Source organism: Carcharodon carcharias, chromosome 18 (genome assembly GCF_017639515.1).
Source record: "Carcharodon carcharias isolate sCarCar2 chromosome 18, sCarCar2.pri, whole genome shotgun sequence".
Classification (NCBI taxonomy): Eukaryota; Metazoa; Chordata; class Chondrichthyes; order Lamniformes; family Lamnidae; genus Carcharodon; species Carcharodon carcharias.
In genome coordinates, this window is record NC_054484.1 from 13,137,633 (window position 1) to 13,161,958 (window position 24,326).

The 24,326-nt window shown below is 46.2% G+C and overlaps 1 protein-coding gene across 6 annotated transcripts in view; it reads right to left on the bottom strand.

Annotated features, from left to right (window-relative positions):
- Window positions 1-1,748: 1,748 nt before the first annotated feature.
- c18h21orf91 (chromosome 18 C21orf91 homolog) overlaps window positions 1,749-24,326 on the bottom strand; it is a 47,927-nt gene continuing 25,349 nt past the window's right edge. For 5 of the 6 annotated variants that reach the window (XM_041211787.1, XM_041211783.1, XM_041211784.1 and 2 more), the window contains 3 exons: window positions 8,845-9,384; window positions 7,359-7,421; window positions 1,749-5,780 (listed from right to left, as the gene is read on the bottom strand). In XM_041211787.1, the coding sequence (XP_041067721.1) occupies window positions 5,614-5,780; window positions 7,359-7,421; window positions 8,845-9,349 (735 nt within the window). In that variant the 5' untranslated portion in view covers window positions 9,350-9,384 and the 3' untranslated portion in view covers window positions 1,749-5,613. The remainder of the gene's footprint in view (window positions 5,781-7,358; window positions 7,422-8,844; window positions 9,385-24,326) is intronic. The other variant, XM_041211782.1, reaches the window with a different exon arrangement.

A 24,326-nucleotide genomic window follows, 5' to 3' on the forward strand; every position in this document is an offset into this window, starting at 1 on the left:
TAAAAAAAAAAGGTTACTGTCTGTGGCATTAGTGGTCAGGTATTTATTTGTTGAGGAGATGTGATGTTGGCTAACACTCAGTCCCAGAAGAGGAGGGGAGTTTTCCTGGCTAACGCAAGTGACTCTCTTTCTGTCCCTCGCCATCTTTTTCTGATCCCAGCAGCTGCTCTGGCCCAGATATCGTGCAGCCCAAAAGCACCAACTAGCCTGGTCTAGCCTCACACTGACCAATCGTCCAAAACTTCTCACGAGCGATCAACATGTGGAAGACTTCCACCCAAGACTACTGAAGGCAAGAGCACTGGTATCATTTAAGAAACATTTGGATGTTTAATTGGATGCCAGGATAATGGGAGACCTTGATATGTCTCAGTGGGTGAATGAAAATTGGCCAAATGGCTTTGCAGAATGATCTTTTGGCAAGTCCTGTTCACCCTCCAGCCTTTTGCTCACTGACCCTACATGAGCTCCTGGCCAGCAACACCTCGATGTTAAAGTTCTCATCTTTGCTTTCAATCCCTCCCTAGCCTCACCCCTCCCCATCCTCCTGATCCCCTCCGCCTGTACAAACCTCTAAGGTCTAGCATTCCTCAGGCCATGTGGCCCTTGTGCGTGCCCCACTTCCCTCATCACACTAGCAGAGGCTAAGTTTTCAGCCACATAGAGAGCCATAGCCCTGGTAGCCCTGGCATTTTTCTCTGCTCTTCAATGGAGTTCCTCAAAAAACTGACATCTTTGACCCAAGATTTGAATCACCTGCACCACGATCTCCACTGTTGGCCCGGTGTCAACGTTTGTCTCACAACACTCCCGTGAAGCACCTTGGGGGTCGTTTTTATCATCTTAAAAGTTCCATACAAAAAGCATGTCACAATTCACCGTCTTCCCGCTCTTTTACAATATCTTTATCTGTAGTGCCAAGTGGTGCCACAGGATGGCAGACTTTCAGTTCTATTTTATCGCAGGGTGCATCAGGCAATGCTAACCTAATTCTAGGCTCGCACCCACTACTTTCTAACCCTGCCCCTGAACCCACCACAAGAACTACAATTTTTTTTTTTAAAAAAAAGCTAAAAATATTGAAAGCACTGGGTAAGGAAAAGGCAATTCCCATGAAAAACAGTTAAACAATTGGAACACAAATAAAAATATAACATAGAAAAGATTCTAGGAGCGAACTATCTGATCCTGCATTTGGGATTATAGAGGAAGTGGAGTAAAATAATATATTTTAAAAATCAGTTTTATAAGAATGCATTGTAATGAAAAAGTTTGTACTCCTGTAACTGAGATTACAAACATGCCACCAGAGGGCAGCAGCAGAGCAGGTTAAAACCTTTGTTCCGTGGAAGTGTTTTTTTTAAAATCTCTCCATAGGCAGCCCGTCTACCTCTGTTACCTCCAGCCACACCACCCTCCGAGGCCTTCAGCTGCCTAGGCCCCAGGCCCAGGTAATCCCTCATTAAATCTCTCCACACCTCCCTCTCCCTTTAAGACTGTCCTCAACACACACCTCATTGACCAAGCTTCTCCTAGTGTCTTTTATTTTGGTCCAGACTAAACATAGGGCCCAGGCCGACTCAGTTGAGACTGAACTGAACTTGTGGTCCATCAGCCTCAGAATCACAGTGTTTAGGTGACCCTGGGGGTGGGGAGGAGAGAGACAGGACATGGTACGTTCATAAAACCTATCGGGTGAAAAGAAAAACAAAGAGCCTTCAACATATGTAAAAAGAAACACCGGAGGCAGGCTAAGAAAATATTCTTTATTTAAAATCTATTCTCCAGCATAGTTTTGTTTTATACAACGCAAGGTGTAAAAAGACTTGTAGGGGCTGATGGGATGCAAGTCATTACATCGTCCCCCAACAGCAGGAGAGCAACCTTAGAAAGCCTGTGGAGCAGGCAACACAGGTGGCTTAACCTAAACCAAAACCTAGTCAACACAGGCCTAACAAACCCCAGCAATATCCTGACCAAACAAACTGGGGAGAAATGGCAGTAGTTTCAAAAGCAGTGAAGTAACAGGAGATGGCAGGAAGAGTACAGCACGCTCCAAAGCTAGTTTCTGGAGGGCTTCTGGAAAAACCTAGGCAGCTTTATTCCTTCAGAAGGCTTTGCTGGCAGAATGCTTCCAACGGAGGAGGAGATTCAGAATATTGAGATGCATTCAAAATTTCACCCTGCACTGAAATGTAAGGAGGTTGTTTTATACAGTCCAAAAGACAATGTGCCAAAAAAAGGCTGGGATTTTTTTTTTTGTAAAGTTCCTTTAAAACACAGGCTGGGCCCCCCACCCTCCCCAGCCGACAGACGTTACCCCCCTCTGCCCAAACCACTGTGGCCTGGGATATTACCACTCTGGGGCTCAGTGCCGCCCCAGCACATTTATCCACTTAAATCCACCATCGTATCAAAATAAAAAAAAACAAAACCTGACCTAGAAATGACACAGGGCAACAGCAACAAACACTGCAAAAAATCGAGTGATAATTCAGACCGATAAAAAGGTCAGAGGAAATCGCGCACGATTATAGAGACAGGACAATCCCCAGAAGGATAACTGGAAATGTGAACACTAATTTGACAGTCTGTTTAAAAAAAAAGAGATACACAAACAGGCTGGGCTTCGATTAATCCCTGATAGTGTCAGGTTCTTGGACAATGAGAGCTGATTAAGGCATCCAAGTATTTGCACTATTAACCTAATCCAAAAGGACACACACACTACAGTCGCTGCATTCACCACCCATCCTCATGAGGGATTTCAATTCAGCAGAGCTAAGATCCACTGCAAATGGATTTGAGTGCCCTAGCATAGGGAAAACGTTGCATCTTGAAGTCACTCAACCCTCGTGGTTGTCACGATATAAAACACGTTGATTAAAAAAAAAAACCTCAATGCTTATAGATTCAGATCAAAATCCTCGAAAATAAGTTACAGAGAGAAACCAAAGTGTGCTGGCAAGTACTGAGCAGGTCAGGCAGCACCTGTGGGAGGGAACGCCAGCGAGTTTACATTTTTCAGGAAAGGTTATCAAGCCGAGAGCTTAAATGCTGTTTCTCTCTCCCACAGATGCTGCCTCACCTGCTGAGCGTTTCCAGCATTTTCGTGTTTTTATTTCAGGTTTCCAGCATCCGCAGCATTTCACCTGCATTTTGGAATACAGGAGATTCTCTGCATCAAATCCCTACAGGAATATCTACGGACCATCCTTCCCACCCACACTTAACACTGTACAGAGTCGCTACACAAATAATTTACCTACATTACTTTCACACATAAAAGGAACATTGAAGTGCCAAACTCAGTACTGCAGTGACTTAACAGGCTGGCCAGAAGCTTACATGGTGCAAGAGTTTTCTAAAAGGGCTGAGTCTCAGCAGGTGGCAGAAATAGGTCACTCACTCGCCTGTCTTTTTGGGCTGGATTCTCCCCCCACCAGTGCCTGCTTTGTGGAGCTCCTCTCTTTTCGAGTTGGGCATCACTTAGCAACCACAACTCGGAACAGAAGGAAGCCATTCAGCTCCTCCAGCCTCCCCCCCACCCCCGCCAATCCAGTAGATCACGGCCGATCTGGACCTTTTCAGTTACGTGGATAGATGGGAGGAGATGGGACCGGTTTCCTTGGGAGCAGGTCGAGAGGTGTTCAGAACCCATGGTAGGACTGGACAGAGCAGGCAGGGAGAAACCGTTCCCACTGGCGGAAGGATGGAGAACCAGAGCGCGCTGATTTAAGGTGACTGGCAAAAAGAAGCAACGGCAACATGAGGATAAACTCTCAGGCAGCGAGTGGTTGGGGTCTGGAACGCACTGCCCGAGATGGTGGTGGAGGCTGGTTCAATCGAGGCTTTCAAGAGGGAATTGGGTGATAACCTGCAAAGGGAAAACGTGCAGGGTTACGGGGAGAAGGCAGGAGAGCAGCTCGAGGCGAATTGCTCCTTCAGAGGGCCAGCACAGACACAAGGGGCCGAATGGCCTAACTTCTACGCTTCTACCTCGTTTCTGTGTGCCAACAGCTAATAGGCGATGGAGGTAACCCAGGTACGGCATGGTGACCCGCTCCGACCACCGGCACGATCGCTAGCTCCCTCCGAGTCACTGTTTGCAGACTGGTCAGTGAGGTGGAACACATTTCGCTGCACTGAGGGGGACTGGCCGCAAAAGCTGACAGCAGTTTCTGCAGCACAACATGGAGAGAGGGATGAAGGCCAGGAAAATTCTCCCTGACACCCCCACTCACTGATCCCTGCACTGCACTACCCCTCAGAACCACCCAAGCAGTCAGCGCAACCTGATAAAAATCCCCAAATAAAACTGGGATACCCTTCGAAACGGACCTGGTGCCCAATACAGACTCACCCTGCTCCCTTGCTGCGCAAATTCCCTACCCAAAAAAACAAAACAAGGGCTACAGTTCAAAGTGCTTAATTGGCTGTGAAGTGCTTTGGGATGTCCAAAGGTCGTGAAAGAGACGAGATCACGGAATCTAAATCCAACTCTTTCTCTATCCATTCTGCAGGCTCTGGTTATTAAGCCCTGCGTATTCTGCCTCTGCTTCACACACTGTGCGATCGACATGTCCAAGAGCTAACTGGAGAGAGTTTCCCTTTGCACCTTCACTGTCCACTTACACAGTTTGGTGAGCACAGCTCCACACCAACACGAAACTTGGAGCGTGAGCGGAATGTTAAATGCGCCAGGCGTCATCTGCATTCTGTGACTGCCCCTTTTTACAGAAGGGTCAGAATAGTACTGACTGCATTGTTCCTGAATACACATACAAAGCTTGTACCAGTAAGGCCGACATAATCGACCCTGGCATCAGTCTCACTGATCGGGAGACTTGCAAACCAAGAACAGCATAAACAAAACTAACGCCTAGTTAAATATTCCCAAACCCGTGGTTCCCCCGGGGGTGGGGGGTGGTCTCAAGTCGTTGATCTCCAACCTACGAAGCTCGAAAGCGAGTGGCAACAGGCCATTCAACTGCAGTGTGCGTCACAGCCCATTCCCAACCTTGTCACCACCACACCTTCCAGCAAATGAGGGGGGGTGGGGGGAGCGGTGGGGGGTGGTGGTGCTAAGGATTGACGGAGGACACCCAGATGGCAATCAGTCCTGGAACTTTAGCCTGCTCATCAGCTCCCCACCCTCCCCACCTCCCCCTCCCACCCCTCCAGCAACTCGAGTACAAATCAGGGACCAAGCTTCAGACCTTGGCCACTTGGACGATACATTTGGGCCGTATATCTAGCCAGCGAGAAACCCAATAAAACTCTTGTTAACTCGAATACAAAATTTTCTCAAATTACATTTGGTAATACAGTGAATCCTCTCGGAGATTCCGGGATCCACCAGTCCAATAAAAAAAAAGGTTTGGATAATCACACAGGGTTTCAAAAAAAAAAGTCGTCTTTTAAAAAAAGAACACAAAAATCGATCTAAATAAGTATGTAAAATAAGTTAATTTTTTTTTCTTTTGTAAATATAGATGTAAAATAACGTACAAAATAGTCCCCACAGCTGAGTTCAATATAACACTGTTGGGTGGTTTTCTTTTTTTTTTTGGAAAGCTGATTTCTGATCTGTGGTTTTAAGCAGTCAGCGGGTCAGTTGTCGAGGGGAGCGCTGGGTTTGAACCCTCCACGTCCCAGCCGCAGCCAGGGCAGTTTGGCACGGTTCTTGAAGAGCTGCTCAATGGCGATGTAGCGCACGTGTAGCTCCGAGGCCAGAGAGTCCTTCTTCTCCAGTTCTTGCGCGAGATCTTCGAAGACCACTTCCGGCAGAGAGAAAAAAAAAGTAAATTAGGGCGGTCTTTAAGTTTGAAAAGGAGGGTGTGTTGTACTTTTTTTTTAATCAATTAGAGGTTCGGGCTCGGCTGATTGGAGGCGGGGGGTGGGGGGTCGGGGGGGAGGTGTGGTAGACTGTACCCCAATTCTGGGGGCATACGCTTCAGGAGGGATGTCAAGGCCTTGAAGGTGGTGCAGAGGAGATTTACTAGAACGGTACCAGGGATGGGGGACTCCAGTTATGCAGAGAGTCTGGAAAGGCTGGGATTGTTCTCCTTAGTGCAGAGCAGGTTAAGGGCATTTTTTTGATAGAGGCGTTCAACATCACGAGTGGCTTTAATCAAGTCAAGAAAGTAAAACTGTTTCCCATTGGCAGAAGGATTGACGAGCAGAGAACAAAGGCTGAAGATAACTGGGGACGGAGGCAATTGGTGAAAGAACTGGGTGAGAGGGATTCCTTAAAAGGAACAAAGCAGCGAGTTACGATGATCTGGAATTCCCTGTCTGAAAGGGTGGTGCAAGCAGGTTCAATTATAATTTTCAAAAGAAACGACCTGAATTTTGGAAAATCTACAGGGTAGTGGAAACTAATTGGGTAACGCTTTCAAGGAGCTCGCACAGGTAAGTTGGGCAGAATGGTCTTCTGTGCTGTTATCATTCTACGGCTCCTCCCAGGGCATTGATCCCTTGCAACCTCGGCAGTCAGATTTCGACTGAGAGATAAATATTGGGCAGTGCACCTGGGAAAACTCCCCTGCCCACCTTCAGAACAGTCGCATGGGATCTGAGAGAGCAGAGAAGGCTTCAGTCTGACGTCCCATTCGAGAGACCGTGCCTCTGACAATGCAGCAGCCCCCTCAGTATTGCACTCTGGAGTGTTGGCTCTATACTGTTGTGGAATTTGAATCATAAAACGGTTAGAGCAACTTTTCGGACTCGGATGCGAGAGTCTCTGGGCCAACATTTGCCCCTGAACCACCCCAACAAACACACTATCTGGCCGTTATCAAATTGCGGCTTGCTGCGCGAAAGTTGGCTGTGGTGTTTCTTACAACAGTGACTACTCTTCAAAAGCGCTTCGTTGGCTGTGACGCACTTTGAGATGTCCTGAGGTTGTGAAAGGTGCTATAGAAATGCAAACCTTTCTTTCTAGGTAGTCAGCATTTTTCTGCTGGGGGGGAGGGGAAGAAGGTGGACGCGGTTGGCAGGAATATTAAAACCACGAAAATCTTTTGAATCTTACTCCCCGACTTTGGAATCATTGCCCCTCCTGCACACTCACAGAGCTCCACCCTCATCCAGTGCCCGTGTTGACTAATCACAGCTTGAACTATTTCAGGTCCCCATCGCTAAGTCTTGTGAAGCAAGTGCTAGGTCTAAGCCAATTAGCAATCAATCCCACGTGGTTTCTACAATCTCAACACTCCAGCAAAAACACAGGCACAAGAACAGAGCCTGCACAAAACAAAGCAGCCCAACGTTGAGCAAGCCTCTTTCCTAAAGATTGGCTCTAATTTTGATTCAACTCCCCCCCACCCCCCACCGACAGAAATGTGGTAATATACCTTTAATTTGTTTGAGGAGCTGTTCGTTCAAAGGCAGCAGATCATCCACTGACATGGCACTCACTGCAAGAGACATCAAAGAGCATTAGGGCCATCACGATGACCGGGCTGAGCAGAGGCAAAACAGACCACCACTCTGCGTTACAACTCATCGCCGTCTATAAGGGATACATCCTTCTAACAACCATCTGATTTTGATGATGATTAAAGGAGATGATAGGGCAGAGAAATTAGGATTGAGACAATTAGTCCAGTTGGTAAGCTGATTAGAAGTGACATACATTCAAACACAGGGTCTGGGTCTCTGCAAACAAAAGGAATATGTTCAAACCTTGCGCATTTTTTTTTTTGAATTACCAGAAAGCTTGGGGAGTCTACAGTTCCCTGTTGCTTTCTCCATGGCAATGTCTCAGCCGGAATTGCCTGGCCAACCAAACAGCACACTTTTCTCTTGCAGTGTAAACTGTTGCGATTGTTTGAAATTTGGTCTTCTTGCGTTCTTCCTGATGGGCACAAGGTGCAAAGATTTAGCGACATCTCTCTTTCTTCATCAATATTCAGGTAGAGAAATCATTTCCTCTTGCGGGAGGTGGGGTGGGAAGGGGAAGGGGGAAGGGGCTGGGGGAGGAGTCCAGGAAAAAAGTAGAGGGGGTTGGGACATTGCCTTAAATTGAGAGCGAGGCTGTTCGGTGTCGATGTCAGGGGACACTTCTTCCATAAGGAAATTCACAATTCTCCCCTCAAAAACAGATTGATAGATTTTTGTTAGGCAAAGTATTAGTGGAGATGGAACTTTAAGGTGTAGACGGAGTGAAGGTTATCCATGAGCTAATTTAATGATGGAACTTATCTCAAGGGGCCAAATGGCCACCTCCTGTCCCTTGGTCAGTTTCCAGCGTTGCTTAGCACTTCAATCAACACTTCACACGGGCAGCATTAAAAGAAGTGTTGAAGGTTAGAGTCAACTTTGCCTGCACGTGCCAAAAATTGTCCAGCAATGCAGTTGCTTTCACTGCATTCTGCGCCCCCACCCCAACTCCACCACCGCCACCACCACCACCACCAAGCACCCCCTCCCCCAAAATAGGCTAATACGGTGACACTAAGCAGTTTGAGGCGTGTTTAGACAAGATTTCTAGGTCTTGAGTGGCCGATCTCAATGTACGAAGCTTTGAAAGGCGTGTGTCGGCAGGAAGTTTGACTACAGGGTGCATCACAGGTTAATCTGATCTCGTCACCACCACGACTTCCAGCAAATGAACCGATGGCGGGGGTGGGGTTGGGGCGTGGTGGGGTGCAGACAGAGGAAATTCGGATCTACAGCAAATTTCTGCTGACCAGCTGCCACTTATTGTTCACTTCTGGTCGAGAGCAGCTCATAGACCAAGCTTCAAACCTGGGGACTTGCATGGACTGTGTGAGAGGTTGTGAAAAAAAAACAAAGTGTTGTGTAAATGCCTGTCAAACAAGCTGGTCCTGTACTTACACTCCTCCTGGGTGTAGTGCCGATGACACCTGGCCTCCATGCTACAGCTCCCCATTGCCAGCTGGGTTTCTGTCCCTTGCCCGAGCCCCTCAGTCGACCAGCGTATGTCGCCCCCTCGAAACCTGCTGGCAGCCGCTCCCAATATCCCCAGGCGAAAGTCCCCTGCTGCGTCCTGCTCCAGAACCCCCTGCCTGCATTCCGAGTAGCCCGGGGAGCTCCCATCCAGCCAGCGTGGGGAGTAGCGGGGCAGCTGTGAATTACTCAGCTGGGGGAGGTGCGTCCTGAACAAGCCTGGTTCGGGCTCTTGGCCCTTGACCTGCCCCTGCCTGCAGTCCCGGAGATCAGCGTGCGAGGGCTGGTTCTGCGCATACTGAACGATCTGGCTGATCTTCCTGCTCAGGATGTCCTTCACGTCCCTGTAGGTGCTCTTGGAGGCTTTGGACCGCGGGAGCTCCTGGTTGGCGATGAGGTGGAATTTCTCGAAGCACTCCCTGTGGCCGCGCATGGATTCCGTGTGGAGGAGGTTGGTCCTGGCCACCCCTGAAAGACACACGGCCAAGAAGAAATCAAATTACACACGTCTACCCAACTCAAAAACAGTAAATCACTTGACCACGAGTGGAACGTGGGTCAAATCCCCAGCCCTTGTCAGCTACACCACCCTGCATTTATACAGCACCTTTACCAGCAAAATCTCAAGGCGTCTCTCGGGTGTGTCATCAGACAAAAGTGGGCACCAGGTTTAACGTGGAGATATTAGGTAGCACAGATGGTCAAAAGCTTGGTCAAAGAGGTAGAGGGGGTTAGGCAGGGAATTCCCAAGCACAGGGTCAGGACTACTACAGCTGCCTTTGGTGCAGAAGTTAAAAGAGGGGCAGAGCCTCATGGAAGAGAGAAATCCAAGTATCACAGGACCAGAGGTGGCTAGAGAGACTGGGAGAAGGCTGAGGTCGTGGAGGGGTTTGAAATCAATGAGGATTTTAAAACTGTGGCACTGTCAAACCAGGAGTAAATGCAAGTTAGCGAGCATAGCGGGTGATGGGTGAACAGGACTTGGTACAAGTTACGATTAGTAGCAGAGGTTTAGAGGAGTGTATGGAGGGTGGAAGATCAGAGGTTGGCCAAGAGAACACTGGAATAGTCAAGTTTTGAGGTAACTTAAGAACGGATGAGGGTTACAGCAGAGGAGGCAATAGATGGGACTTGAAAGTAGACGGATAAGGTAGGAGGCCGGAAGTGAGTTCAAGGTTAGGTAGGATGCAGAGGTCACAAGATTATCTTGTTTTAGCCTGAGGCACAGGCCAGGAAGGAATACGGAATAAGTGGCAAGGACTGTGGATAACGACCCCAGTGTGAATGTAGTGGATAAGAACTTGGCTGTGAAGCACACCATGATCAAACAGCTCAATGACTTGGGAAAAACACCTGGAGAGCTGGTGGAACAGTATGCCAGCAACAGTGAGCAAACAGGGGCAAAACAGTGAGAATGGGGAGAAAAAAATAATCAAACTGTGCCAATGTAACTTTAAATAGGTCAAGATTCTATAAACGAAGATTAGAGATCAAAGAAAAAGAACTGGCATTAAAAAAAAAATACCCTATGTTGTATATCCTGAGAACGGAACACTGAACAGTAATGGGATGATTCAGTAATTGTGTGGTGTCTGCAAAAATTGAGTCTGGTTCAGTGCTGAGTCACTCAATTACCTGTCTGCTCTGTTAACTTAAATGCAGTACAAAGGCCCCGTTTTCAATGACCGCTGCCTGCCTAATCTGTCAAACCCACAGAGATGCTGCTCAACCAAGGGAGCGGAGTCCCAGTTTCCTCCGCTCTGCTTCACCCCAAAGCCTCACCAGGGGGAAGAGCTTCACGGGGCTGGCAACAAGCCCAGCTCTTCATCCACGCCCCGAGACAGCAGGCGTGGCTCAGCTGTTCTCCCACAGACGACACCACATCCGCCTGCAGCAGCAGCAACAACAACTTTACATTGATGCAGCACCTTTAAGTGCAAGGAAAAGGTCGCAAGCCACTTCGCAGAGAGAGCTGCCAGGCCAGCTGACCAAACGTTTGGTCAAAGAGGTAGATTTTAAAGGAGGGTCCTGAGAGGTAGAGGGGTGGACAGGTAGACAGTTGTAGGGAGGGAATTCCCGAGCTTTGGGCCTTGGCAACTGATGTCATGGCCACCGATGCTGGAGTGATCAAAATCGGGGATGTGCACAAGAGGCCAGGAGTAGAGGAGTGCGGATATCTCGGAGGGTTGTGGGGCTGTAGGAGATTACAGAGATAGGGAGGGGTGAGGGGAAATTGTAAATAAGGATGAGGTGGTAAGCCAGCATCGCACGAAGTGAAATGATGCACAAAAATGCATTTTTTTTTCTTTAAAAATGAGCCGGCTGCACCACTCTTTTAAAGTTTTAAATGTGCATTTTCAATGCCAAAACTGGCACTTGTTACCCATCGCTAGTTACCCTGAGAACATGAAAACGCAGCAGTCCTTGCGTGATTCCCTCCGTAGCAATTTGGTACAACCGGTCACCAGACCACTTCACGGGGCAGTTGAGTCAGCCACATTGGTGGGGGACTGGAGTCATGGGCAAGCACAGCAGGTTTCCTTTCCTGCGTAACCAGCAACTGACCTGATTCACATGAAATTTGAAAAGAATGCCAATGTACCGCTCTAGTGTTCCAGCTAATGTAATTAGCCCCCAAATCATAAAGACTGAATATTCAGTGTGGTGAGAGGAAACAGTTCAGGTGACATTCACGGGTAGAGGCTGTATCCAACAAGAGTAAGGCACAGTTGGAAATTAGAACCGGAAGCCGGAGGAAAGAAAGTGGTTTGATATGAAATTACATCAAATTCATAGCATAATAATAGGCCATTTGGCCCAAATGACCAATGATAATGCTTCACACAAGCCACCTTCAAACCCTCTTTGGTTGAACAAGTTGGGCCAGTATCCAATGGAGTTTAGAAGAATGAGCCACGATCGTACTGAAACACAAGATCTTGAGGGTTCTTGACAGGGTGGATGCTGAGAGGACGTTTCCCCTTGTGGGTGAGACTCGAGCTAGGGGACTCAGGTTAAAAATAGGAGGTTTCCCATTTAAGACAGAGATGAGAAGAATACTTTCTCTGAGGGTCACGAGCCTGTGGAATTCTCTCCCCCAGTGAACGATGGAGGCAGAGTCATTGAATATTTTTAAGGTGGAGTTCGATAGATTCTTGATTGACAAGGAAGTCAAAGGGTACAGGGGGTGGATAGGAAAGTGGAGGCCACAATTAGATCAGATCAGTCACGATGTTATCAAATGGCAGAGCAGGCTCGAGGGGGCCAAATGGCCTACTCCTGCTCCTAAGTTGTACGCTCTATGATGGGTCAAAATCCTGGAACTCCCTCCCTAACAGCACTGTGGGTGCACCTACACCACAGGGACTGCAGCAGTTCAAGGAGGCAGCTCACCACCATCTTCAAGAGCAATTAGGGATGGGCAATAAATGCTGGCCTAGCCAGCGACACCCACGCCCCATGAACAAATTTAAAAAATATCACCCTATCAGCATATCCTTGTATTCTTTTCTCCTTCATATACCCAACTAAGCTTTCCCTTAAACACATTGGTGTTATTCACCTCAACCATTCCCTGTGACAGTGAGTTTCACATTCGCACCACTCTGGATAAAGAGGTTTCTCCCAAATTCCTTCTCTGATTTATTACTGACTATTTTATATACAGGGCCCTGACCTTTATTCTCCCCCAACAGCAGGGGGGGAATCTATGCCTAACCAATCAAACCTAAAGTCACCATTAAATTGGTTTTCTTTGGTCTTTTTTTTTGTTTTTTTTCTTGATACTTACAACCTCTCAGCTCTGCTATCACCATTTACTGTAGGGTGTCAGCAGAAAGCCCAACTGCTAGTTAAAAATAATCTCCCACCACCCCCCACCCCCGCCCCCAGCACCCTTCCTATCAGGTACCACGTGTCCGTGCAGGTTATGGCAAGTTTACCCACACAAGTTGCCACAACTGCAGTTTCTTCAAAAGCTGCTGAATTTCACCAAGTTCAGCAGCTCACACGAGGCAGAACCACACCAGTCTGCAATCTGTAGCTATACCTGTTCCGACATGATACACACCACCAGGGCTCAGGCAGGATTGAGGGATTTGAGTCAGTCACTTGGAGCAAACAAAGTGCAGGGTTTTTGGGGTTTTGCATTGTTCTATTGAAGGGCTCTTTGTTTTCCTGTTTGGAGGTGTTTGTTTTTAAATTAAAGGCTATATCATTCTCTCTCCCAGACACCAGCTGTCTCAGGGTTGCACAGGTGGGTGTGTGTCTAGACAGAGAGTATCATCAGCAGGTATATTTTTCAGGAACACAAGAAACAGCAGTTGTAGGCCATTCAGCCCTTTGAGCCTACTCCACGATTCAACTAGACCCAATGACTGACCTCCTACCTCAACTATATTTTCCCCCACAATTCCCAAATCCCTTGAAATCTTTAATACCTGGAAATTTATTGACCTCCATCTTGAACATACTCAACGAGCTTCCATAACCCTCTAGGGTAGAGATTCCCAAGGCTCATAGCGCGTTTAGTGAAGAAATTTCTCCTCATCTCAGTCCTAAACGATCAACATCTTACCCTGAAAATGTGCCCCCACATTTTAGGCTGTTTCCATTGGTCAGGGAATTGATCAGTTTCTACCCTGTTAGGCCCTCTAAGAATTTTATACATTTCAATGAGATCACCTCATATTCTTCTAAACTCCAGAGTATAAATGTCCATTCTGCTCAATCTCTCCTCAAAGGCCAACCTTCTCATCTCAGGAATCAGCCTAGTGAACCTTGGTTGCACTCCCTCCAAGGCAAGTCTACATGCTATTAGAAACCAAGCTTAGCCACTTAAGTCTTGATTCGCTTCCTCTTTTTCACTTGGTCTGGTCTTTGTAACTTCTTATGTGCTGGACTTCTCAATTAAAAAGCGAAACAAATGCATTTTTATAAAATTATTATTACATTACAGGGTGTGATGTCAGACATATTTCTTCACAAAAGAATTAGCTCAGTTTCTGGGTTCTTGACTGGCTGGAAAATAAAAACCGAGCGAGATGTAAACCAAGTGCTGATTCGCTAAGACCTGTTTTGAGCTCCTACCTAACATCAATTTCATCCCCACTGAATCTTATCGATAACAGATTTGGGGGGGAAGCGTTAGAGCAAATTCCAAGACTTGGAGAGTGGGATATAACCGGAGGCAAAAAGAGTTCTGGAGGGATGGGAGCACGTTCATTTCCCACCACCCCCCATACTCACCCAGTGCTCGAGGGGATGTTAGAAACCCGCAGAGGGTTTAACTACAATTTCCTATGAGGCAGGGACAGGCTGTAAGCATGTCCAGCATTGCTTGCTGTGGCACACCTCATCGTATTTGCACCTTGTGTTTATCCTTTCCTGCAAAGCCTCGGGGTTGCTAATATTTTGGAGCTAACTGACTCTCACTGCCTGCTGTTGTTTGACTGATGATGAACTCCGAGCTAGCCATCCGGGCACTTTGGCTTTTCATATCATTTCCTCTCCTCCGAGATAGGGGTGGACATGAGCTGAAAGCTGCTGTCCAGCGCACAGCTACTCTGCCGACCCCCAGGTGAGCTCAACTCCAACAGCTCTCCCCACGCAGACCCAACTGACACCTTGGTCATTCCCCTATTAATAAAGGTACCGGCCTCATTGGCCGACCGAGTCTTGGCTTTTGGAAAACGCACGTCCCTCCCTCATCTGGGGTTTCAAAACACTGATACGCGTAACCCTCCATGTTAATGAGCTCCTGCATCTACATCGTCATGCATTTAAAAACAGCATCCACAACTTCCATCTTCACTGCACCCTTAATGTTGTAAAACATCCTTAAGGCACGTCACAGGAGTGTTATCTAAGCCACATAAGGAAACAGGTGACAAAAGGCTCAGTCAAAGAGATCGGCTTTAAGGAGGAGAGAGCAGCTGAGAGGTTTATGGAGGGATTTCCAACGCTTGGGATCTAGACAGCTGAAGGCATGGCCACCAGTGGAGGAGCGATGGATCTCATAAGAGGCCAGACTTGGTGAAACGCAGAGCTCTTAGAGGGCTGGAGGAAGTTAAAGAGTTAGGGAGAGCTGAGGCCACGGAGGAGAATTTCAAATTTGAGGCATTGCTAGGCCAGGAACCAATGTTGGTCAACGAGATCCCGGGTGATGCCAGTACTGGATTTGGTGCAAATCAGAATCTGGGCAACAGGGTTTTGGATGAGCTGAGGCTTACAGAGGGGGATGATGGGATATTGGATGAGTTGAGTTTGGAGGTAACAAAGGCATGGATGAGCGATTTTAGGAGCAGATGGGCTGAGGCGATGGGGGAGACAGGAAATTTGCAGATACGGAATTAGGTGGTCTCGATGACGGATAGGAAGTAGAGTCGGAAGCTCAGCTCATGGTCGAATAGGATGCTAGGTAGAATTTATGATCTGAGCATTGTTGGCCTAGCATTTTAACAATATATTAAAGAAGCATAGAATCTTATAGCATAGGAGGAGGTCATTCAGCCCAATATTCCTATACTGGCTCTTTGACTTAGCTATCCAATTAGCTTGATTCTCTCTGCTGAGATTTCATGACTGAGGTCAGAGCTTTCACTGCAGCACTCAGACCCTGGTGGATTCTGCCTCTGAGTTAAGAAATTCCTCCTCATCTCAGTCCTAAAGACCTTCCTATTAGTCTGAGACTGGAGTCTAAAAAGATGATAGGAGGATTAATTAAAAACAGTCAACTCCAATCCTCTAGTTGATCTTCATGCACACGCACTTTCACTGGGTTGCAATCAGAGCTTTCTCCTCGCTATCCTAGGAATATGATCACATTGTAATGCTCGAGTCACTCCTTCAGTTCAGTATGGGGATGGATTCTGCCTCAGCCTACCCTCAATAGGTCTCTAGATTCTCTGTGTCATGTTAGAGCTTTGAATATAAGTTGAGAGAGGTGGACAGTCAGGAGCCATCTGCTGACCATGAAACAAGTTTACTTTTACAAAACTGAAGAAGTTGAACAATGTGACCATTGTTAAACTGGGGATTCAGGCAAATTTCTCCCAACCCTTCATTTTCAACCATTAACACTCTTCCCTGATGCCTGCTCATGACCAAGAGCTGTTACTTTTGCAACTTTGTTAGGGAAGGGACTCTGCCACCCTTAACCCACCTGGGTCTGTCCGTGACTCCAGTCCCACACCAACGCGGTTCACCCCTAAATGCCTTCAGAAGCGGCCTTGTGAGCCACTCAATTGCAACAAACAAACAATTGCATCAAGGGCAATTAGGGATGGGCAATAATTGCCAGCAGTGCCCATCTCCTGATGAATGAATAATAAAAAACTGCTGAGGAAACAGCCACTGTTATGCCCAGACTGAATCCAATTAACGAGCAACAGCTCTGAGCTCACTCTTCCAAATGCTCGGAATAAATGTGGCAACACTCCACAAACTCTTTGGCTGCTCCACTGTTATACTGAAGCCTCCCCACCTCCTCTAATCCCATTACAGCAAGGACAATTCAGAGATGCTGCAGCATTTTGTGCTGATGCTACACATGGTCATCTAGTGCCGCACTCTGCCATACCCACGGACTGGAATAACTGACTCTCTAGCCCACTAGACTCTTGCCTCCACTAGATGCAAGCATGGATCTCGCGCTATGGGAAAACTCTTGCGCATAACTGTTGGCTCAGCCAGTACAAGTAACCGTGACAAAGCAGCCAACTTGTCATGTCCAAACAATACTCTGACTCCCTACCCCTCTTTATAAATGTACAAGAGCTATTTAGCAAAGGGATCTCCACAGCAGGGTGCTTTGTTTATAAAAAAAACGAAACAGCTCTTTTCCAGTCATGCCACATAACCAGGAAACATCTGTCACTTTCACCACTGTGTCCTCAAAACCAAGCACCATATGTAACGAAAGGGAAATTGCATCAATACATTGACAAGAGACACAGACAGAGAGCTGATGAGGGTGAGGTGGAGAGCACATAAGAAATGGAAAGGGAGAGAGAGGGAGGGAGAGAGATAAGAAACAGAAATCCCCTAATGAGATTGAAAGTAGCTGACTGCCAATGTCCATAATTCCCAATGCCCCCAATGGGCTTTCCTGTATCTTCTGCAGCTTGCACAGAAGAGCTTCCAATGATTTCTGTGGTATTAATTCTTAATTTGACTCTTGTGTCTAGGTACTTGTGCAGTTTTGTCATTGCACTTATTCAGACCATTGGCTCCAATAGGCAACAAAAGCACAAATTGGTGCCAAATCCATTCAATTTATCCCTTTAAAGCACACTTATCACTGTCAAAGGGAGGCAGTGCCATAGTGGTATTGTCACTGGACTAGTATTCCAGGGACCCAAGATAATGCTTTGGAGCCCAGGTTCGACTCCCATCACAGTAGATGGTGAAATGCGAATTCAGTTAAAAATCTGATGATGACTATTGCCAATTGTAAAAGCCCATTTGGTTCACTAATGCCCTTACCTGGTCTGGCCTCCATGACTCCAGACCCACAGCTTAAAAATGCCCTCTGAACAAGGGCGATTAGGGATGGGCAATAAATGCTGGCCTAGCCAGCGACACCCACATTCCATGAACGAATAATAAAAAAAAACAATAGACAGTGCTGGGCTGTCTATTTGATGTTAAACTGAGGTACCATAATGATGGACATTAAAGATCCCCCAGCACTATTTTCAACAAAAGAAGGAGAGATAATTCCAACCAAAAGTTTTCCCTTAATCGACATCACCAATTGTAATTATCACATTGCTGTTCATGGGAGTTTGCTGTACACAATTTGGCTCCAAGAGGCAACAGAAGTACAAAATTAGTGCCAAACCTATTATCCTACATTACAATAGTGGCTACACTTCCAGAAGTACTTCATTTGCTGTTAAGTGCCTTGGGTTGTCTTTAGCTGGTGATAGGCTTTATAACTGAATGTCCTTTGTTCTATTAACAGTGCCACCCAAGTGTTAAACAGCTAAAAGATTCCTAAAATCATAGAAACTTACATTGTGGGAGGCCATTCAGCTCATTACGTCTGCTCATTACAAAACAACCATCCCGCCTCATCCCATTTTCAAGCTCTTTTCATTTTTCAAGCCTTGTAGGTTGTGGGACTTTGAAGTGCACATCCAAGCATTTTTTAAATGCTAGGAGGTTTCTGTCTCTAACACGCTTTCAGGCCAGGAATTCCTAACCCCCCCCCCAACCGCCCCCTCACCCTCAGTCTATACACATAGCTGAAGTTGGAAGGAGAGAATTTGTAATGGCAATACTGGATCTCCCCCCATTGATCACATATAGATACTATTTCATACATTCTGCAAATTTTGTCATAGCTCATGCACACACACATGAGACATCAGAACAGTGTGTTATCGGATAGCAGTCAGGCTATTTTTAAACTGCTTCGCAAGGGGTTTGCAGCAAACTGGTCGTAGGGAAAGCAGTGGGGGGGGGGAGACAAAATCTCTGCAGAAGCAGATTTGCTCAGGAATCCAAAACCAGCATCAAGCATAGTGCAGACTCTGCTCTAGGGGATGACTCTTCTACCCACACCACCAACCCCCTCCTCCATCCATCTCAGTTCTTTGGCAACGCGCCCAGATACTTTAGCACTGGTGAGACTGAACCACGGGGGTGTTGAGTTGGGTTTGGGAGGGGAGGGGGGAGGGTGGGGCACAGCAAAGAAAATCCTTTGCCGAATTTTAATTTTCATAATCAGACCAAAGCAAAATGTAGACCTGATATTAAAAAGGTGTTGAAAACCCAGCCAGGCGGAGTGCTATGTTTTCCTGTCTTTTTCTCTGTGTCCCTCTGTTTGTAGTTACATGCTTGTATAGAGTTGGGAAAACAAAGAGCAAGCTCAAAACTATGGGTGTCCAATGCAATTGGGCTCAGAGTCCCAGTTTCACATTAAAACAGTGGGTAACTTGCATGTCACCCATTAACACAGGAACACTCTATATCACTTACTAAAACCAGGACTTAAAGTGAGCAAGGTAGCACCCGCTGTCACTGAAGGACTTGGGGAAAAAGATAAAAAAGATTAAATAATTGTACCACATTGTAACCTCAAGGGATCAAAGAAGGTTTTGTAACCAATTAATTACTTTTCAAAGGGCAGTCGCCATAATATAGGTACTATGTGCAGCAATATCCCACAATCAGTGTGTGAACGAATTACTAGACAATCTGCTTTGATGGGTGTTGGTTGAGAAAGCATCAACTAGAGAACTCGCATATTGAGATGCCCTTTTTACATTCACTTAAGCTAATAAATGGACAGGACTTGAATTTAGAGTCTTGTCTGGGAGAGAACACCTCTAACAAAGCTGCACTCCCTCAGTATTGACCCTGCAACAACGCAGCACCTCACTCCCTCAGTACCAAGCCTCTACCAATCCAGCATAGCCTCGGCACTCAATAGCAATCCTCCGACAGGGCAGCACAGCCTCAGTAGCGACCCTCCGACAGGGCAGCACAGCCTCAATAGCGACCCTCCGACAGGGCAGCACAGCCTCAATAGCAACCCTCCGACAGGGCAGCGTGCTCAAGAGTGGCGAGAATGCAGAACCTGCTACTACATGGAGGGCAATAAAAATGCTGGCCTAGCCAGTGATGCCCATGTCCTGTGAAAAGGTAAAAAAAACTAACAAGATTGGCTTCAGATAAAAGCTTGAATGTAGCCATAAGCACCAGAGGGCAATCAGCACAGGGAGCTGTGCCAAGAGTTAGTAATTTCAATGACAGAAGAGAAACAAAAGAACCCTCCTTTCCCCTAACCATTTTATTTTTGTAAAAGCAGGAACATTTGTACATTTACAATTAAGCCTCAAATGCCCAGTAATTAAAAAGAGTGAAAAATGGTGCTGTTTCATTTCGTTCTGTTGAAGGGTCATGAGGACTCGAAACGTCAACTTTGCTCTTCTCCGCCGATGCTGCCAGACCTGCTGAGTTTTTCCAGGTAATTCTGTTTTTGTGCTGGTTCATTGGCTGCCTGGCCTTAAGGAAATGTACTAACAGTAGCTCATCAACAAATTAACTGAGTAAAGGTGTGAAGTGTGTTGCTCCCTGCAGCTTTAACTCCAAGCACCTATTTAACATAGCCCAAAATAAAACTGCCTGTTGGTGTTGATAGTGTTCTATTTATAAATGTGAAAACATTAACAGCATTGAAACAGCTTACAATTTACACCACAAAGAAACTACACCAGGCAAATTTGTTTGTATGCATGAGTCAGTCCTGCGTGCAAATCCCAATTTATAAAATAAAAAATTAGCCTCATGCCGATCACGGAGTCAAATGCATGATTATTTTAAAAATAGCAAAATACTGCAGATGCTGGAAACCTGAGATTTAAAAAAGAGAGAAAATGCTGTAAATACACCAGTCAGTAATGGAGACAAAAAGTTAAAAACTTTCAGGTCCATTGATCAAAACTAGTGAAAGTTTTAAGTTCAATAACTTCAGACCATGAACTTTCCCTCTTCCATCGTCACCGCTTTTTTAATCTTTATCTTTTATTTATTTATTTATTTTTATTCATTTATTGTTTTATTCCCCTTTGTTTATCCCTTTTTTAAATCCCCCTGTCTATCCTTTTCCCCAACCACTGTCCCCGCCCAACAATCACCAGCGCCCCCCCCACCCCCCCGCAAAGGACCATCTGTCACTTATTATATGTTGCTCTTTCACAGTGCTGACCCTTGTTCTGCTATTCACATGTTCTCATTTCTTACCTTTATGCCACCACCAGCACCTTCTTTGGCCCTTCCCACTACCATTAACACTCCCTTTTGTCTTGTGTCCACGACATCTTTGTCAATCTCTCCTTAGTCCCCACCTACTGCTGACTTTCTATCCTGTTTCAGCTGGTCCACCCACCCTCCTCCCCCTTAAACAGTATAAATTCCAAACACATTTCTACTCCTTTCACTCTGAAGAGTCGTACTGACTCAAAGCGCTAACTCTGTTTCTCTCCCCCCCGGATGCTGTCAGACCTGCTGAGTTTTTCCAGAATTTTCTGTTTTCATTTCAGATTTCCAGCATCCGCAGTATTTTGCTTTTACCTTCTTCTTCTTCTTATTATTATTATTATTATTAATAATAATAATGAAACTTTTACCTGTTTGTTTCTCTCTCCACAGTTGCTGCCTGGCCTACTGAGTATTTCCAGCATTTCTGTTTTCATTATCTTAAGAAATGCTGAGGCAGTAACATCAAGGATTGCACTGCAAGGCAGCAGCAGGAGCTGTTGCTGCCTTTGGCTAAAGCCGTCAATTCTGTGTTAGCCACGGCTCACTGAGTAGCACGTTCGCCTCTGGGCCAGAGGGTTGAGTTTCCACTCTGAAGCCTTGAACACGTAATCGAGGCTGACACTCCCAGGAGCAGTACTGAGGGAGGGCTACACTGCCAGAGGTGCCGCCTCTCAGGTAAGACTTTAAACGGAAACGTTGTCTGCCTCCTGAGGTGGATTTAAAGATCCTGTGGCCATTATTTTGAAAACCATCAAGGGAGCTCTCCCCAGTGTTCTGGTCCAATAGTTAGCCATCTGAAACGGACTATCTGGTCATTTATCTCATCGCTGATTCCATCGCTGTGTGTAAACTGGCTACCTTGTTTCCCTGCATTACAGCTTCAGATATATATCCATTTTCTCTCAGATAGCAGGTACTGGCAATGGCTGCACTTAGAATAACCTGGATGGCAGGTAATGCAGGCTGGTGCTTGTGTGTGTGTGTGTGTGTGTGTGTGTGTGTGTGTGTGTGTGTGTGTGTGTGTGTGTGTGTGTGTGTGTGTGTGTGTGTGGGGGGGGGGGAGGTGGAATCCCCTATTGTTAATGTCCCGGGCTGGGTGGTCCATAAGCCTGGGGTCTTGCCAGCTTTCTCTGACACATCTCTGCACAACAATTCTCTTTGTTATTTAATCTCTCCTGCCTCTACCATATTACGGCCCTTCCCTTTTGTCCTTTTCCTGCATAAACCCTCCTTTTCCTGACTCTGTACTAGCTGAAAAGTTGTTCATGTTCCAGTTTCACAAGGAAAAGACACAGGTCCAAAATGTTAACGCTGTTTGTCCACAGATGCTGCCAAATCTGCTGAATGTTTCCAGCGTTTTCTGTTTTATTGAAGAAATTTATCCTCTTCAATCATGGAGAGGGATAGAAATGTTTTTCTGCAAACTCATCAAGCTCACGGAACCAGTCATCCAGAGGCCCAGGCGAATGCTCTGGGGGACACGGGTTCAAATCCCACCACAGCCGCTGGTGGAATTTAAACTCAATTAGTAAACCTGGCATTGAAAGTTAGTCTCAGTGATGGTGACCACGACAACTATCACTGGTTGTTGTGAAAATCCATCTGGTTCACTGATGCCCCTTTAGGGAAGAAAATCTGCCGTCCTCACCTGGTCTGGCCTACATGTGACTCCAGGCCCACAACATGGTGGACCTTTAACTGCCCTCTGAAACAGCCTAACAAGCCACTCAATTCAAGGGTAATTAGGGATGGACAACTGGCCTTGTCAGTGTCGCCCTCATCCCATGAAAGATTGATTTTTTTAAAAAAAAGCTGTGATCTGGAATGTGTTACCCGAAATGATAATGGAAGCAGATTCAACGGCAACATTCAAAGTAGAATTGAGTAAATACTTTGGAAATAAAATGGAGGGTTCAGAGGGGAAGAGCAAAAAAGTCCTCTTTCTGTGCTGTAAAAGTCTATGAATTAGACATTCCTCCTCTGTGTTCCACAGCTGAAATCAGTTCCACCTGGGCTGCATGTCTTTATGTGCCCAGCGCTACCTTTGTGGAGCGGTTCTGTCTATCTGATGTAACGCAAGCATTCTGCCTCAAGTCGTAGGTGAAAGCTTCAAGTCTCAACATGACAATGATACAAAAAGGCACTGAATCATCAATACAGCCAAACTGTTTCAAATTTAGGAAGCTGAATACTGGCTTAACCAGAATGATAGACTGTTTCAGCTATGAAGAAGTTAGAATTGTTCACTTTAGAGCAGGGAAGGTTTGGAGGAGATTTAACAGAGGTGTTCAAAATCATGAATGCTATTGAGAGAGTAAAGAAAGAGAAACTGACAGATCAGTAACCAGAGAACACAGGTATAGGATAATTGGTGAAAGAACCAAGATTAGCAGGGGGAGAACTTTCTTTTTAAGCATTATGATGACTTAAGTGTTACGGTTTATGATGATCTCGAACAAACTGCTTAAAAGGGTGGGAGAGGCAGATTCAACAGCAACTTCTAAAAGGGATTTGGACAAATATTTGAAAAGGAAAGAATTGCAGGGATATGGGGAAAGAGCAGGGGATGGGACTAATTGGAAAGCTCTTTCAAAGAGCCAACAGAGACATTGTGGACAGAATGGCCCTTCTGTGCTCTGATTCTAAGTCTCTCACTTCCTCCCCAACTGGTTGAACTGTCCTACTTAGCTCAGTCACTCAGCACCAAATAGTTTTCATTCACCCTTTGTAAAGTAACTTTTACATCAGAAGGATGCAGGCAAGCGCAGAACATGGAATCGTGCCATTGCTGCTCTCACTCAGAAAACCCAACCGGAATTGCTCTGGTAACAGCAGGAACTTGCACTTTACAGGTTTTACCGAGTTCACCCCCGTGCCTGCCAAACACAGTCTGTTTAGTGATGCAAGGTTGAAATTGGGAGGTGGATAAAAATATTTTAACTGCGGGAAATGGGCCCAATGTCAGGGGGAGAGCGAAAGGAAACAATTTGTATTTCTATAGCACCTTTAACATAAAAAAGTCCCAAGGCACTTCACAGGGACATTCTAAAATGTAACACCAAGTCACAAAAGGGGATTTTAGGGCAGGCAATCAAAAGCTTGGTCAATGAGATAGGTTTTAAGGAGTCTCTTAAAGGAGGAAAATCAGGTAGCGAGGCAGAGGTTTAGGGAGGGAATTCCAAAGCTTAGGGCCTTGGTAGCTGGAGGCACAGCCACCAGAGGTGTAGGGATGTTCAAGACAGCAGAATTAAAGGATACCACAGGGTTGCACAGTTGGAGGATACTAGAGGTACAGAGGGGGCGAGACCATGGAGAGATTTGAAAAGGCGAGAGTTTTAAAAACTGAGGCATTGTTGAACCAGGAGCCAATCTAGGTCACCGAGCTTTGGATGACCTCTTACAATAAATAAGAACACAGAGCCAGCCGAGTGCAGTCCCACCCAGCTGACACCAACACTGGGGAAGTACATGAGAAAGAAGGTTCAACCGTGCCAATGGCTGCAGAGTGTAGAGATGGATGAGGAGGGATAGTTTACCCTTTTCACAGTTACACTGTATGTTAGTGATTTTAATAAGAGATTTTTTTTTAAAAAAGAAAAAAAAAATGTATTTACTGAGGCTGAATCTGGTTCCTGTTTCTG